The following is a 16,677-nucleotide window of genomic DNA, read 5'->3' on the forward strand; positions in this document are numbered from 1 at the left end:
AACACAATATAAAAAGAAATTACACTCTCGAGCAGGAATTTCTCTTCTACAGACCAAAGCAAAACCTTAGGAAAACTTGAAGACAACACACTTCACATTTTTTTTAATATGTAAATCTTAATTTATTAACAATATATTTATATTTAGAAGATTTAAAAGACAGCAAGGACACAGGGCTAGACAGCAGGGCCCTCGCCTGCAGACGGCCGCCCGGGTGGCCGGGAACATGTAGTGCTGGCGGCAGCGCAGGCGGGGCTGGAATAACCAGCGCTTCCGGAGGACCCCAGTGACTGCAGGGCAGCTACAGCGGGAACGCCCCCCAACAGATGTGTGCAAAGTTCTGCGTCTCCCCAGCAGCTTCTGAGCCTGGCTGCCAGATGCAGGGGGAGGCCACACGCAGGCACAGTGGGCTCGGGGTGATGGTGGGCAAGGGGGGGACAGGGGTGCTGGACACAGAAAACTGAAGGACTAGAGTTCAGACAAGCACGTGTTGACACCATGTAGAGTGACTGTACAGAGTTCACAAAGGGGCCACCAACCTCCCTGTCACCCTCTGGCAGCAGGCCAGGCCATCACAACTCCGACAGGGACCCTGTCGTCAGGAGGAAGGCTGCCCTGCGTGCTGTGCACAGGCCTCTGCTGAGAGTCCCCAAACCAAACAGGTGCCAGCTGCTCGCTGCAGGTGCTGAAAGCACCGCGTGTCCCACCTCAGCCCCAGGGGGCGGGCGGAGGCCATCGTCTTCTCACCCGACGACGGCGATCACGAGATGTGTGTTGTCGACCGTGCTTCAGCCAGAGCAGTGATGGGGGATGGGAACGTTAGGCCCGTGAGCTGAATCTGCGCTCACTGCTGTGAGCTTACTTCTAATGCGTGTCTTGAACCAAAAATAGTGTCTAAGGACCGCTAAGCTCAGCATGCACTTGCGCCTGTAGGAAAGGCCGTCCGGGGCAATGGCGCCTACCCCGGGCCCCAAGCACACCTGAGGCGGAGAAAATGGAAGCCACCCGCACAGCTAGGTCCAGTCTAGATACAGGAGCCACAGCCAGCGGGCTGATCGGGGCTTCTTAGGACTGCAGGTTGGTGGAATTGAGGACTCGAGAAGTAGCGTCAGATCTGGAGGCCTTTGAAAGTTCTCGCTGTTGAGAAACAAACACCGTCAGTGGCGCTGTTCCCCTCCCGCGCACGCCCCGCCCTGATAAGTGTGGGTGTCGGCACGCAGCCTCCTGAGGGCTGCTGCTCTGACACGGAGGGGCCCGGCACGGGCCGCGTCAGAACGGGGGGGCGAGGCAGGCTGGGCGCCGTCCTGTTCGTCACGGGCCAAGTGCGTGCACAGACCCTCGAGCCCTCTGCGCCCAGGCCGCTCTGCAGAGCCTGACAGTGAGAAGCCCCTGGCCAGACCAGGAATCTACCAGTCCCTGGGGCCGAGGCCCCGCACCTGCTGGCGAGCGAGCTGCCAGAGCACGTGGCATGGGGCGGGGGACTGCGCGGACAGGTGGGGGCTGCACGGACGGGCGCGGGAAGGACAGGTGTTAGCAGAGGTTAGTCACTGGCTTCGGTGGGGCCTGGTGGGGCCTGCCACCCAGACACCAAAACCCCACGAGCTGCCTCAGGTGCCATCACGGAGGCAAGGAGGTAACGTTTAAGCTCCAGGTGGATGAAATGGGGCTTGACTGAGCAAGCCAAAAAAAAGAAAAAGAAAGAACAGAAAGGAAGAAAGACACCTGGACCCTCAGTGCAGCCACCAGGCAGCCAAAGCAGCACGCACACACCCACAGCTGGAGCCGCACCACTCGTGGGGTGGGAGAAGTGCCCCGCCGCGAAGCTAACGCTGGCACTCCGAGTGCCCGCAGCCGGGGCGACGGGGCCGCGCCCCGTCCCTGCGGCGAGGAGAGCCGCACCCTGGCCTGGGCCTCAGCGTCCCCCGGGCAGTGGCGGCTCACCTCACCGGGAAGACACTGGGGGGAGGGCGCCCAGAAGGTAAAGAGCACAGCAGTTAGGTGTCGGTAAGCACGGAGTAGGATACCAGGAGGTGAGGAGCATTCTAGCAAGTATATGAGGCTCTTCCACAGCCTCATACAGGCTTCGGTGGCTCAAGTGGCAGCAACAGGCCAAGACGAGGAGGGAGCGCCCGAGCTCCGAGAGGACAGGAGGCGGCGCTCAGCCGAGGGCCGGGGGGCACACTGCCCCGGGGAAGCAACACAAGCAGCACACACAGCCGGGGCCCCTCCCTGGGGACGGGCGCTCTCCTTTCCCGCACAGGGGCGGCGGCCTTTGCTGTCACCGTCAGGGATTGTGCGAGTTTTGTTCTGAGCTATTGTAAAATTATACAAAAACTCTGCCTGACCTTAGTAGGGCTGAGAATCCAATTCAAGTCTGAACACGTTTTCTTGGTAATCAGCAGCTGAGCATGTTGGGAACTCAAGCCAGACGTTCACTGCTTACCCAGTCTGGCCCGGCAGCCCTGCCCCCTTCGTGAGAGGGACGGTGCAGCCCTGTGCCCAGGTGGGAAGGAAGCCAGCAGGCGACAGGCGGGTTTGGAAAGGGGACATGAGACACGCAGGGGTTGCCACACAGACCTGAAGCCCGGCAGTGGAGCTGTCAGAGGGGGACGGGTCCTTCTAAGAACAGAGAATTGAGACAATTACCAAGAACACCGAGAGCACAGGGCAGTGAGGAGAAGGCTCGCCTCCCGCAGCCAGGGGCTGGTATCGCTTCAGCGGGGGTCCAGCCTCCCGTCCAGTGCTGCCGCCAGCTGCCCTGCTCCGCACGCCCATGGACCCTCCCCGCCCTGCCCCACGCCGTGGTGAAGGCAGGAAAGGGATTCTCGGCCCCGAAACCGTGTGCCGAGCGCCTGGGCGCCCCCGGGCCGACACCCGCTGCCCCACTGTGTGCTCCCCAGAGACTGGCAGATGTCAGAAAAGGTCAATTACCGCAAACTCAGAATAGGTGCTGGCAACAGAGTTAATGCTGAAGTTGCGCTGGAGGGGGGCCGAGCTGGGGTACCCACCGCTCAGCAAGCTGCCGTTGAGCTCCAGGTTCTCCTTGTCGGCTCCACGGAGGGCGGCACGCATTTTCTTCTTCCCCGAGCAGGTGGAAGTGAGCGCGGGCTGCAGGGACAGACGGGCCGACGCGTTGTGATGACCGACCGCACACAGCGACACCGGCTCACCGTTGCTCGTGTGCCCCTAACCACTACTCGTGTGCCTCTAACCACTACTCGTGTGCCTCTAACCGTTACTCGTGTGCCTCTAACCCTACGTAGCACTTCTGATGCGAAAAGAAAACATAACAATGATTCGTAGAGCACTGATCTTGAATTTCGTCATCTGGAAAATGCTTGGACAACTGAACACACGTAACGCAGACTGCCCACCGGTCCGGTCTCCTTACGTGAGCGCCTGTCTGGTGATGCACGCCGGGACCGGGGCCCGTGCGGGGCCCTACGCAGCAGCAGCAGCTGAAGCCCTGGCTCTGGACTGGGCCCCGGGGACCAGCCCCTCCTCTTCCGCTGCCCAGTCCCATCCCAGGGCTTCCCTACGACACCAGTGGGGCTCGGCGTGACCACCTCCGTCTCTCTCTCTGCCACTGGGTTGTTTGGATGAACCAGCTTCCATCTGCCATCTCTCGGCGTCTCGGTGGTAACTGAACCCAGGGCTCTCGGGGACTGGGAGCAGCAGGGCGGTGCCGGGGACGTGCCTGCGCGCGGGGCTCACTGACCTTGCTGCCGGAAGGTGGAAGCCGAGACACCGGAGAGTGGTAGACCGTCCCCCCAAAGGCAGGTCGGATGCTGCTGTTGGCCGTGGCATTGGACATGACGGTGGTGTTCAGCTGAGGAGAACAGAGCCCCGTTCAGGAGACACACCCAGCAGCCCGTCCCCGCACGCCAGGACACGGTGTGGGGAGCAGTCGGCGGAAGACACATTCACGTGAAGAGCTGTGAGGAGGCCCGGCAGAAGGGCCCGACGCCCGTTCACGCCCGGCACACAGAGCTACAGAATGGCGGGACCGTTCTGTCCCCAGCGCTGGGGAGACACCCAGCCCAGGAGCCGCCATAGCTCTCCCAGGAGGCACGAGTGCACGGCTGCACGGAAAGACATATGTGTACACACGTGTGTACAGCAGCTGCGTCTGTAACCGCCCCACACCAGGCCCAGCCACAGTAACACACCGCCGGGCAGATGGCTGGGCAAACGGTGGCGTCTCACAACGCCATGCTGCTCAGAAGTAGGAAGCAGTGACCTGCCGACACACGGACCAACGCGCGGAGCCGCTCAGGAGTTGTGCCCCGTGGAAAGGCCGTCCTGTGTGAGTGTGTATGTAAAATGCTAGGAACGGCCGCCTACTCGACAGTGACAGCGGTCTGTGCTGGCCCGGAGCGGGGGGAGGGGCGCTGGGGCAGTGGGTGGCTCACGGTCTGCACCGCTGGCAGCGTCAAGGCGCACACATGTGCGACATGTTTGGTGTGCACTTTACACACTTACCAGGTGTCAATAGACTGTGAACATTTGTTTACACTAAAAACTCCAGGTGGACTGGAAACCTCACAGGGGACAGCAACACCGTCCGAATGAAACACAGAGACTGGGAAGCCCAGCACGGGGAGAACATCCGTGCAGCCTCAGGCCACAGACGGACCGGACCGCCCACAGAGCCCAGGGGGACCAGCCAGGAGGAAAGCGGCCGGAGCACTCCCCCCGCGTGACAGGGAGGACCTCCCTGTCCGTCATCGAAGCCCCAAGGAGAGACGACGACGACGGGCTGCCCCGGACACCAGTGACCGGGAAAGCATCCGGAATGTAAGGGACTCCTGTGACCCGTGTGAGAAACACGCACATGCTCGCTTCACGTGTGACCAGAGCAACGCACAGAGACCACGGGACGCTACTGCAGACCCAGCCGAGGAGCAGAGGTGCAGCGCGGGGGGAAGTGCCGCGTGTCGGCGCCGCCCCCGGAAGCGCAGATGGGTCTCGGTGTGGCTGCGGGCCCGGCCGGGCCGGCCGGGCCCCTGGGGGGCACCCGACGGATGTGTCTCTCACACATCAGTGGTTCTCTTCCTCTCCCCCTCCCTTCCCCTCGCTCTGAAAACAAGTAAATTTAAAAAAAAAATTTTTTTAAAGAAATTGAATCCATAAGCTTAAAAAAACCAGGAAAACACCAAATACCCTCAGTGTTTCTCTTGCGTTATGGTACAGATGATTTTTCAGTGTTTCACCTGTTACAAAGAGTAAGTAGAGGAAGAAGGAAAATGATGCTCCATGTTCCCACGGATTCCCCTGGAAGTCTAGAACCCCCGTCCCCGTCTCCGCAGGCGGAAGACCAGAGTCGGCCGAGAGCCTGGGCCCCCCCCCCACCCCGGCCCATCGGGAGAGGCCCGGAGCCTCTCGCTCACCTTGCGCACCTTCCCGGGTGTGGAGGGCGGCAGCCCGCGCCGCTTGCCGGGCGTCCGGGGCGCACTGCCGTACAGCATCTCCATCTCCGTCTGCTTCTTGTTCTTCAGTTGCTGTGTGGGGGTCAGAGCGGCACTGAGCAGCCGGGAAGGGGGAACCTCTGGGACGGGGGTGGGGGCAGGAGCCTGGCGCCAAGGCCACCCCAGGGGCACCGGCGGAGTCTGGGCTGCCCACGGGACCGCCCGCTCACCCTTTCCTGCTTGGCGCGCTCTTTCTCTAGGCGGAACATCTCCCACTGCTCGGCCACGTACTCCATGAATCTCTGTCCATTCACCACAAATGCCTCGGAATGCTCCTGTTCCCACGCTTCAATCTGGGCCTTCAGTTCCTCTTCCAGCTGCGACCAGGCACGAGAAGACGCTACTTACCTCACACCTTTGGTGTGAAGCCCAAAGGAAATGCTCCCCGCCCAGAACGGTGCTCCCTCCCAGGGCATCACTAGGCCGCACCCCCTGGGGAAAGGCCACAGTAGCAGGAAGTCAAGGATGAGGGGTGGGGCGTTCACAGTGCACGTGAAGGCGGGGAGGGCGAGGACCAGCGTGGCCACCGCGGTCTCAGAGCGGGAGCCTTCCAGAAGCGCCGTGCACCAGGGCGGCACCGGATAGGCTCCCGCCCGGAGCCTGCCTACTAGTGGGGAGAAGGTGGGCAAGCTACTTAAGTTCTCAGTGCCTCAGTTTCCTCAACTGTACGAATAGAAAGCACTTGCAAATGGTTTCTGGCTGGCCCTGGCTGGTGTAGCTCAGTGGATTGAGCGCGGGCTGCAAACCAGAGGGTTGCGGGTTCAATTCCCAGTCAGGGCACATGCCTGGGTCGTGGGCCAGGCCCCCAGTGGGGGGCATGTGAAAGGCAACCACACACTGTTATTTGTCTCCCTCTTTTTCTCCTTGCCCTCTCTCTAAAAATCTTAAAAAAAAGTTTCTGGCTGTTAGCTCAATAAATGCTATTATTATTAACATAGAAAATAAAAAAGGAGAAAACTGTATTTGAACAATGATGAAAATAAAATAAAAAAAAAAAAAGAAAGAAAATAGTACTGGCCCTGGCCAGGTGGCTTCACTGGTTGGAGCATCGTCCCACCCACCAGAAGGCTGCAGGTTCGATCCCTGTCAGGGCACAACCTGTGCTGTGGGTTCAGTCCACAGTATGGGCATATATGGGAGGCCACTGGCGGAGGTTTCTCTCCCCCTTCCTCTCTGAAATCAACACATCTTCAAGGCGGGATTAAGAAAATCCAGAGAGAAAAGCACTTCAGCCCACAGAACCTGCTAAACAGCTTGCCTTGTGTTTTCGAGTGAATGGTGCCCCGCACCTCCCCAGCTGCCCGCTCACATGCTGAGGTCCTGAGCTCCGTTCTCGGGAAGTGAGTGGGCAGCTCAGTTAGAGTGAGGCTCACAGGGTGGGTCCTGAAGCAACGGGGCGGGGGGAGCTTCGTGAGGAGAGACAACGTGGCCACAGACACACAGAGGGAAGGCCACGTGGAGACACACGGAGAAGACAGCCGCCCACAGGCCCCAGAAGCGAGCGGACTTCCAGCTGCCAGAATTCTGAGGCCTGGAGTGTCTGTGCTTTAGGCCGTCCCGTCTGGGGCACGTGTGGCTGCCCTTGGAAACGAATGCACCTTGACATTCAGTTGCTTATGCTGGGAAGGCCCACTATTCCTTATCATCCTTGCCTAACCTTTGGAAGAGAAGACAGTCTGGGCAAACGACTCAAAGCAAACACACAAAAGTGAAGTATTTGGTAGCCGAGCACCAAGACTCTTCTTAAGAGCAGTATTACCTTAGAGAGTGTTTTTTGGAGCCTGGCCCGTTGCTTTTCCTCCTTCAGAAGATTTCCTCCTCGGTTTGTGAACCGACTTGGATCTGACGCTTTTCTCTGTGAAAATGCACTGTAATCAGACCGGGCCCCGGGGCGCTGGGTGTGAGCACAGTGTTCCCTTTGTTGCCAGAAAGGACGACAGGTCTCAATATTTAGCACATGCCTGGCTGGTGTAGGTCAGTGGATTAAGCGCAGGCTGCGAACCAAAGGGTCGCCGGTTTGATTCCCAGTCAGGGCACATGCCTGGGTTGCAGGCCAGGTCCCCAATGGGGGCCATGTGAGAAGCAACCACACATTGATGTTTCTCTTCCTTTCTCCTCTTAAAAAAAAAAAATCTTTTAAAAAATATTTAACACAGTGTCACTGGTTCCCTTCCTTGGTCTGCAAGTCAAAAGATCTGAACCGTCACCTACAGGAAGTGAGCGACGTGCAGGGACGAGGGGAAGGCTGCGCTTGGAGTCTGGGGGGCACCCCTGCTTGCCCCCTCACTCCCGGCCCATTGGGACAGCGCAGCTGAAACGTGCCAGGCTGAAAGTCATAGGTCATCCGGTTTTCATTGAATGAACCCTCTCACAGTGGACAAGTGAAAAACATAGTATGTTAGGTGTCTTCTTTTTAACTTTTCTTTTTTTCCCTTTACTTTTATTATTGGCACAACTACAGACGTCTCAATCCTCCACCCTTTGTTTGCCCCCCTTCTCCCACCCCCCACCCCTCCTTCCCTCGGGCCCCCCCGTAGCGTGGCCTGTGTCTGTGGCCCTGCGTGTGTGTTTTCTGGCCGGCCCCTCCCACTTCCTCCATCCAGCACCCCCGCCCGCCTCCCCTCTGACAGCTGTCAGTCTGCTCCATGTAACCGCATCTCTTCTTTTTAACTTACATTTTTTGTTGTTCTATCATGTATATAGTATATGACAGCAGTAATATGTGCATGTAATTTATAATAAATTAGGTGTAGACACTTAAAATTAGGGGCAGATAGTCAGAAAAATACAAAACAAATCCTGACAATTTGGGGGCAAAGCCTGTAAAGAACTTCCACTGCCCTCCCAGCCTGCTAGGCTGCCCGGGGCCCGTGAACAGGACTGCGGTGGGCGGCGGTTCGTCTGCTCTGCCCCCTTCCTTAGCCACAGGCGCGCCAACGAGGGTCGCGTACTCGGCCCTTTAGTGGCACCTGCCCCTCCTGGCTTCCAGGCGGGAGTGGGGAGTGACTGAGGATGGGGCACCTGCTCTTACACAGCCGTCTGGTCTCACACGGTTCGCTCTACTTCTGAGTCCTAGTTTCCCACCTGTACTCTGGAGGAACTGAACCCGGGATTCCCTGAAGGACCCTTCGGGCTGTAACAGGGCCAGCCCGACCCTGAGACCCAGTGGCTTCAGTTCTGTGTCTGCGAGGCCTCTCCCAGCCCCAGGCGCCACAATGCTCTGGGGGAACCTGCCTGTGCTGTGTGGACCAGAAGAAAAGGGATTCAGTAAGCAAAGGTGGCCCAGCACTTAGGCACATTAAGAAAGCAGCAAAAGCTGCAATGGCAGAGGATGTTAGCTGCCTGGCCCAGCACCCACCCTCCTCCCCCTCCTCCCCGACACAGCCCGAGTTCTTCTGCGGCAGCCATGCCCCAAGCCCTACCGGTGGCCCGGGTGGCACAGGAGCAGAGGTGCGGGGGCGACAGCCTGGGAAGGGCCTCGGGGGGCTGCAGGGACAGGGCCTCTGTGTCCCTTCCTCCACTGTGCTGCCTGCAACACTATGCGGCGAGCTCTTGGGCCACCCTGGCCCTGAGGACAAGGCCCACTCCTGCAAGGTGGGGCAGCCGTGAGCTGGACAAGTCTGGGCCCCCCCGACTGGGGGGCGGCCACACCTGCGCCGCACTGCCCTGGGCCGGACACACCTCGCTCACTGCAGCTGTCTGTGTGGGCCTCTCTCCTCCACGCTCCTGCGCCCACGCCTCGCACACACAGCCGGGTCGGCAGTGATCAGAGACCCACCGAGGAAGACAGGGTGTCAGAGATCCAGCAAAGAGCAGGGGACAGAGACTCTGGCTCTACCCAGGACGTGCTTCCTCAACGCTTCGCGGACCGCTCAAGAGGGACAGGCAAAGCAGGGCCGTACCTCAAAGTCCAAGAAGAGCCTCCAGCTCTCTTCCCACTTCCGCACACCTTCGAAGAGCTCTTTGTGGAACTCATAGTAGCTTTTTACCCGCACAATCTCAGCGTCGTGGAGCTGGAGCAGGGTTTCTGTGTACTCTTCTGCAAGACACAGGCCCAGTCATTCTTAAAAACTCCTAGCCCTGGCTGGCGTAGCTCAGTGGATTGAGCGCGGACTGGGAACCAAAGTGTCCCAGGTTTGATTCCCAGCCAGGGTACATTCCTGGGTTGCAGGCCATAACCCCCAGCAACCGCACATTCATGTTTCTCTCTCTCTCTCTCCCTCTCCCCCAGGTGGCCCCCCTCCCTTCCCTCCCTAAAAATAAATAAAATCTTTGAGAAAAAAAAATTTATAAAAAAAAGAAAATGTAACATTTCATTAAAAAAAAAAAAAAAAAAAACTCCTCTAGTGTTTCGTGCCTTAACGTACAATACTGACCCTTCATCCCCTAAGCTCACTCTGAGGCTCACTCTGCACTGCAGTGAGAGCGGCACAGGTGAGTGAGCGAGCACGGGGGTGGGGGGTGGGGCCTAAGGCTTCCAAACCTGCATCCTCTCTCCCTCGTCTTAGGTTCCTCTCGTATCCCTCCTTCCCACCCTGCCCAGCCGAGGGCCGAGCTACAGAAAACACCCCAACGTGGGGTTCAGCAGACAGCCTCGTCTGTGTGTTCAGTTCAGGTCGGACTAGAATTCTGTGGGGTCTGGGGTTACGTGAACAGAAAGGTGAGCCCTGCCCTTTTCCTGCTGTGCCTTTGGTTCGAGCTGCTCAACGTGGATGCACCTGTGTGTGTGTCTCCAGACACGGAGACGGAGATAATGCTGTTGAGAGTTTGACACTGCGCCTGGCAGAGAGGGAGCAGCACCTGATGAACCTGGGCTTCACATCCCCAGGCTAGAGCGGTACACTGCTTCAGGAATCAAGACACCCCTTAGTTCCCAGCAGCATTTGCAAGTGCCCATTTACACAGGAACGGCAATGCAGGCCCAGTGGCTTAAGACAGTAGTTATGCCCTGGCTGGTGTGGCTCAGTGGACTGAGTGCCGGCCTGAGAACCAAAGGGTCACTGGTTCGGTTCCCAGTCAGGGCACGTGCCTGGGTTGTGGGCCAGGTCCCCAGTAGGGGCCATGTGAGAGGCAACCACACAGTGATGCTTCTCTCTCTCCCTTTCTCCCTCCCTTCCCCGGTCTAAAAAGAAATAAATAAAATGTTTTGTTTTGTTTAAAAAGCGGCTATATCTGTTCAGCCCAGGAAGGGCCTCCTGGCGCAAGTCTGCGTCTTTACAAGGGGGCGCCACGTAAAGCCCGCCGCTTCCGCACCGACCGTCAGAGTAAGCGGCGAAGGCCCGTCTCTGCTCCTGGCTGTAGAAACACTGGTCCCAGTACTTCGCCAGCTCCGCCCGGATCGCCTCGATCACTGTCTTCATGTTCTGCCTTTTCAGTTCTTCCAGGCGATCCACTTCTGACTGCAGCTGAAAACACAGTATCTGCTGTTCAAGGAGCTTGTTATATGTTACTTTCACGGTGCTTTGCAAAAACTACCCCCCCCTTAGAAGATTTTACTTTTTTTAGAGAGAGGGACAGGGAGGGGCGGAGGGAGAACCACTGATGTGTGAACAACACATTGATCACATGCTCCTGTACACCCTCTCCTGGGCACCTGGCTCGAAACCCAGGTGTGTGCCCTGACTGGGAATGGAGCCTGTAACCTTTGTGTTCTCAGACCAGCACTCAATCCACGGAACCACACCCCAGTCAGGGCAAAACTTTCCCTTTTTAACAAAATCACAGCACAAAACCACAGAGCTCAGTCGACATTCTGTATAGCAATGCTATTGTAGGAGGCGGAAACCTAACAAGCGGACACAAAGGAGAAGAGGTGAGGGGCTTGCTCTCAAACAGGCTTGAGGAAGACATTGGCGAAGACGTGAGAGCACCACAAAAGTGCCGGTAGAGACTGCTGACTCCACATCCTTTGGGTCTCCTACCGCTTTCTTGACCTTGGCCTTCGACCCAGTCATAACCACGGCCAGAGCTTCTCTCTCCTCTGCTGGTGTCTGCAGCCGGTCCCAGAGCTCCTGGATCTGGGCGCGCAGCCCCTCGCACGCCGCCTCGTTCTGGGACTTCCGCATGTCCAGCTGCGGCGGGGAAGGAGAGGGGCACTGACGGCAAAGGCGGCAGCTCGGAGGCTCGCCCTCTGCCCTCCCCCCAGCCCGAGAGCTCCTTGGCCACCGCGCAGGGCCGGCACGTTCACAAGACCCAAGACCGGGCCGAGGCGTTTTCGTGACTGCTGAGCACGGGCTGTCAGGCTGTCACTGTGCTGGTCTCAGGCCCCGGGAATTTCAACTCAAATTCTGAACTAAAAGTTTTTTTTTCAATTCAACTATTTCATCAATAATGTCGGTTTCATATTCTTAGTGCTACACATAAATTAAGTTTTTTTGTGTAAAAAAATCAGGGTGTTTATCTCGTAATACCATCACTATCCTCCCTCAGTCTCTGCACCTACCGGGGCACTGGCTCCCAGGTAAGACTACGGGGGAAACCGTCCCTGCTCTCAACCCGCTGCGCCCCGTGGAGACGGGGCCCAGGCCACACTCTGAGCAGACATCACCTGCTGCAGCAGCTTCTGCAGCGTTGTGATGTTCTCCAGAGACAGACAAAAGGCATCTTCGTCCTCACACACCACGTCCCGTTCGAAGCTCGTGTCCGGGGTGTGGTCCAGCTCCTCCATACACAGTATGATCTGCCTCTTCAGGGCCACGAACTCCTCGTGCCGAGAGGCCTGTGGAAGGAAACGGCTGCAGGGTCCGCCCGGGGAAGCCAACCCGGCCTGCGGACGGGCGGGGCGGGCAGCGTACCTTCGTCTCCCTCAGGGCGGCCACGTGCTGCCTGAACTGGTTCAGCTCCTCGATGCTGGGGACCGCTTCCCCGTCGATGTCGTAGCGTGGCACGCAGAGGAGTTCACACAGTTCTTGATCTTGTTCTTGAAGCAGCTTCAGCTCCCGTTTTCTCTCCTTCTTCTGTTTCCGCATGAGTTCCACCTGAGTCCGCAAATCCTTTTCTAGCTGCAAGATGGTCGGCTCCCCTTCCTCCTGTGTGAGGCCACAGGAGACGTACCGTCATTACAGGGTCCCAAGACTTCCTCAAAGGAAGAGTAAGATGACGAAAGAGGGCTAAAAGGACAGACTTTTACTTGAACTTGCAAACGAGCCAACTCCTGCACAGCAGAACGGGTCACAAAGAGGGCCCCCAGGGAGGTCCCCACCAGGGAAAGGCGCCAGGGCCCTGCTGCAGGCGGCGGCGGCCGGCTGTGCAGGCCGGTGCGCTGAGCTCGTAGCTGACACTCACCCCGGTAGTCCTAAGGGTTTCCCCTAACCGGGAGCAGTCAGGGTAGCACTTCTTGCACTACTCCTGACTGACACAGGGGGTGTCACCGATCCCGTACACTGGGCTCAGCACTGGGGAGCTAAGCACGGTCGTGTATTTAAGGGAGGTGTACCGGCACATGCCTAACTTCTCACCCTGTTCCACAGTGAACAAAAAAAAAAAAAAAAAGAAGAAGACTAAAGAAGCTGTCCATCATCAGTGACACGGACGGTACGGTCTGCCCAACTGCCCCTGGCCATCACGGATGAGTTAGCCTTGACCTGGTAAAGGCCGTCTCCGCTCCCAGGCAGCTCCATGTGGAGGGCAGGCCGTGAGCTCTGCCTGTGACTGGGAGAGGGGCCTGAGAACTCCCGGGGACCACGGAGGCCGTAGCGGCCTGCCCTGTCCCTGTACTCACAACTGTTTCCATCACCCTCACAAGCTCCCCAGAGGTCTTCACTTTTATGAGCCCAACATCATTTCTGCAGGCTATAACCAGGGGTGTCTGGGGCCCCATCTGTCCCTGCTGGTTCCCTGCTTGCTGGCGGCCTCACTCCGGTCCAGTCCGGCCCGACCCGTGCCGGCGCACAGCATGGCAGCTGCTCTGCGCTGCGGACCTGGCTGTGCTCTCCTGACGCCCCAGCTTTGGAGACATTTCTTCTCAAGTGGCAACTCTGGCTGGCTCACTGGGGTGTGGCTTTTGGATAAGAAGAAACCCAGAAAAGCAGGGTTTGGGGTAACTTTCCCTTATATCACTAGACACTTCAGCTTCCTAAGTAGTTGTTTTCATTTCCTTTCAGAGAAAAAGATGGCACAGTATCATCTATGCCTAACTTCCCTCCGAGCTAAAAAAGCATTTTTGTGCCCCACAGACTGACAGCTAGAGGAAGTGTGTTCCAGACCACAGCGTGGCAGCACCCACCGGCCGCCCCACCGCTCAGCAGGGCGGCTCTTCACACGGGGGGAAGCTCCTGGGACCGGAGGACTGGGCTGCACGGCCCCCACTTCTCGCACCCAGCAGCACCCCAACACAGACACCTTCTGCGCAACCCCAAAGCAAAGGCCCTCCCTGAACCTCAGACCCGAGCAGGAGCCCAGCACCCTCCTGTGTACCTGAAACGGCTCAACGCACAGCTCCCTGCACAGGGTGGCCAGCTCTTTCTGACAGTTGGCGATGCTCTTGATGAGCCTTTCCTTCAGGCTCTCCTCTTCGGCGATCATCATGTCCAGGAGGTCCTACAGCAGAGAAGTCAGTCCCGTAGAAGTCTGGGGCCAGTGAGGGAAAAAACCCAAACCCTAACAACGTCCAGTTTGTGAGTAAGGACGTAGAAGCCAGGAAGAGCCCGTGCTACCTCGGTGGCACTCTGACATGCTGCCTCAGACGGGACACGAAGGCCCCACCCAGGCCACCCGCGCCCCACCGCAAAGACACCCGCGCCGCACTCACCTTGATGTGCTTCTTCACAACCTCCGTTCTTTGCAGCCGCTGGTCCTCGGGAATCCCAATGACTTCCCATATCTCCCGAAGGCTCACCAGGGCTTTCTGCAGACACAGGATGGACTCCTCCGCGAGCACCTCACTGGGGAGCGGGAGAGAAAGCCGCTGCGTGAGCCCCTGCCTCCGACACACTGCACGAAGTATTTGCAGGAACTAAGGTCACTGTTGGAACGTATGAGCTTGGCTATTCCGACCTGTTCCAATGAGTGTGCCTTCTGGTTTCTGGGAGCAAAGCAAGGGAATTACTAAAATGTTTGCTGGGAAAACTCTCCCAGAGGACTCTGCTTTTATTGTAGAAAGCAGGACCCCTTCAGCAGGCCGGTGGAAAACTAACAGGATTTGGAAAAACAAACGCCCCCAGAGCAGGCCGGGGTTGTTCACAGGGCGGGGAGAGGTCCTGTCCCCTTCTCCGCACCGATGCTGCAGGAGGGACTGAACCACCACGAAAGGGTACACGACTGGGCCCTTGTGGACACTGGGGCCACTTGTCTGCTCCTCACCCTGCCCAGGTAAGTCGCCCTCCCCCGCGGAGTAGAACTTCTGTACAAACAGTGGGGACAGCTCACCAACCAATGCCCATTTTTAAAGCAGAACCTGTTCCCTTCCAGCCAGGGAACGTTATGGAGCAATATATATTTTCACTCGTCAAATCTGCCCCAATTCGCCTGATAGGACAAGATCTTCTCGAAACCAAGGATGCCCACGTATGCTTTTCCCAGAAGGGTGGAATGTACTTAGAACTAAATAATGCAGATACTGGGCCCACGGAGAATATACTGATCCCCCCATGGGATTCCACAGGAGGAAACTGTCCTGGAGACCGACATTCCAACCCAGCTGCAGGCCTTCCCCAGTCACGAACGCCCTTTATGCACCGGCTGGAATGTAGCCCGTTATAAAAGGTAGCCTTAAAAAGGGGCAGTGGGCAGGGGGAGGTTGTAATTCCAAGTATGAGCCCCTGTGATTCCAAACGGGAAAGGACGGAGATTTGCACAGGACCCCACAGCTTCATGGGGCGGAGCAGGGCTGGGAGTGGGCAAGACTCCTTCCTTGTCAGCGGTGCCACAGGTGAGGACAGGGGCAACTGAGGCCTGGAGTGGAAGCAGGTGGGGTAGGGGGCCAAACCCCTCCTGCCCCTGGTTGGACACAGGTTGTTCGAGGTCTCGTGGGGCCGAGCAGCCCGGGCCACTGTCCACACACCTGCTGCGCCGCCAGCACAGTGCAGTGGGCAAGTCCAGGTGCGGTGGGGCTCTCCCAGGCCCCTCCGTGGGAAGACAGAGAAAAGACCGGAGAGGAGGGGACCCCCACCCACGCCAGGAGTCCCGCCGGCAGTGTCCCTGCTCCTGACGGAGTGGGGACGCGGGAGGGGCGTGGTGCGGCGAAGGGGGACGTCAGCCGTGCCCGGGAGAGCCAGAGGGTGAGTGCACGCGAGGAGGAGGAGGAGGAGTCGCTGGGAACGAGCCCAAAGGAAGACCGGCCCCCACCCGGCCCGCGGGGCCCGCGGCGCTGGGAGCGGCGGGGCCTTGGAGCCGCGCCAGCGCCGGCCGCGCCCGGGCTCCCAGTCCCACTCGGAGGGGCCCGTCGCCCTCGATCCCGGACTGCCTTGCGTACTTTCCACTCCACAGGTGAGAAAACGCTCCCCCGGCATCCTGCCCCCGTCACAAGGCCGAGCAAGCGGCAGCGCGACGAGACCGGCCGCCACTCGAGTCGAGTCGGGCACTGCCCCCCGCGGCGGCGCAGGCCGAGCGGTGAACGCGACCGAGCAAGAAGCCCCTAAACGGAGTCGCGTGGCTGGCGCGGGAGCCGAGCTCGCTCCCTGCAATTCCGTTAAGTTTTAACACGGCAGCCCAGCGGCCTGGAGACAGCGCCAAAGACACACGAGACTCGCAGACCCCAAGCTTCAGGGCTCGGAGAGCGGCACGCGGCTCGCAGTGCGCCGGCGCGGCCCGCCGGACCCCCGAGGACCCCGCCCGCCACCTGCGCGCCGCCCCACCCCGGCCTCAGGGTCCGGGGGACCCGAGGTCGCCGGGAAGCTGCGCGTCCCGCCTGGCCTCCGCCCCGCCGGGGCCCGCGACCCGTGCGGCCGCTCACCGCCGCCTGCCCTGCCCGGTCGCGCCCGGGGCTCACTCGGGCGCGGGCTGAGGTGACACCCCAGCCTCGGGCCGAGGGGGGCTCCTCCCGAAGCCGGAACCGGCCCGGCACCCGGGCCGGGCGTCGCTCCCTCCCGCACCCCTGCACTGCCCCGCAGCCCGCACCTTCTCCTCATGGCGAACGCCCCCGGGGACCGGACGTGGAAGTCCGGGACCTGCTCCACACAGCACCGAGCGCAGCAACCGACGACCAGGACGGCTCGCACGGGATTGCCGCCGCGTGAGCCGTTGGGCGGCCAGGGATTTCAAACCAAGCCGG

The 16,677-nt window shown here is 59.2% G+C and overlaps 1 protein-coding gene across 4 annotated transcripts; it reads right to left on the bottom strand.

The window, feature by feature from the left end:
* Positions 1 to 106: 106 nt before the first annotated feature.
* PRC1 (protein regulator of cytokinesis 1) lies at positions 107 to 16,671 on the bottom strand. 4 transcript variants are annotated; one of them, XM_028502209.2, is made up of 15 exons: positions 16,524 to 16,671; positions 14,218 to 14,350; positions 13,884 to 14,006; positions 12,263 to 12,496; positions 12,016 to 12,186; positions 11,390 to 11,539; positions 10,726 to 10,873; positions 9,371 to 9,507; positions 7,228 to 7,323; positions 5,639 to 5,785; positions 5,391 to 5,501; positions 3,719 to 3,829; positions 2,932 to 3,108; positions 2,578 to 2,619; positions 640 to 1,137 (listed from the first exon to the last, which is right to left on the bottom strand). In XM_028502209.2, exons 1-15 carry the CDS (start codon positions 16,532 to 16,534, stop codon positions 1,066 to 1,068), a joined length of 1,863 nt encoding a protein of 620 aa, XP_028358010.1. In that variant the 5' UTR covers positions 16,535 to 16,671; the 3' UTR covers positions 640 to 1,065. The 4 variants fall into 4 exon arrangements, with proteins under 4 accessions (XP_028358012.1, XP_028358011.1, XP_028358010.1 ...); XM_036012340.1 differs by having other exon boundaries at positions 3,009 to 3,108; positions 16,524 to 16,670; XM_028502211.1 differs by lacking the exon at positions 2,578 to 2,619 and having other exon boundaries at positions 107 to 1,137; positions 3,009 to 3,108; positions 16,524 to 16,634.
* Between the last annotated feature and the right edge of the window lie 6 nt (positions 16,672 to 16,677).

This window comes from Phyllostomus discolor, chromosome 12 (genome assembly GCF_004126475.2).
Source record: "Phyllostomus discolor isolate MPI-MPIP mPhyDis1 chromosome 12, mPhyDis1.pri.v3, whole genome shotgun sequence".
NCBI classification, from domain to species: Eukaryota; Metazoa; Chordata; class Mammalia; order Chiroptera; family Phyllostomidae; genus Phyllostomus; species Phyllostomus discolor.

Bases quoted from the DNA above. Each gene is read 5' to 3' on its own strand.
- PRC1 (XM_028502209.2), bottom strand. The intron at 12,497-13,883 runs GTACACAGGAGG...GGCCTCACACAG, and splicing joins TGTGCGTTGAGCCGTTTCAG to GAGGAAGGGGAGCCGACCAT. The intron at 5,786-7,227 runs GTAATACTGCTC...GCCTGGTCGCAG, and splicing joins TCCAAAAAACACTCTCTAAG to CTGGAAGAGGAACTGAAGGC.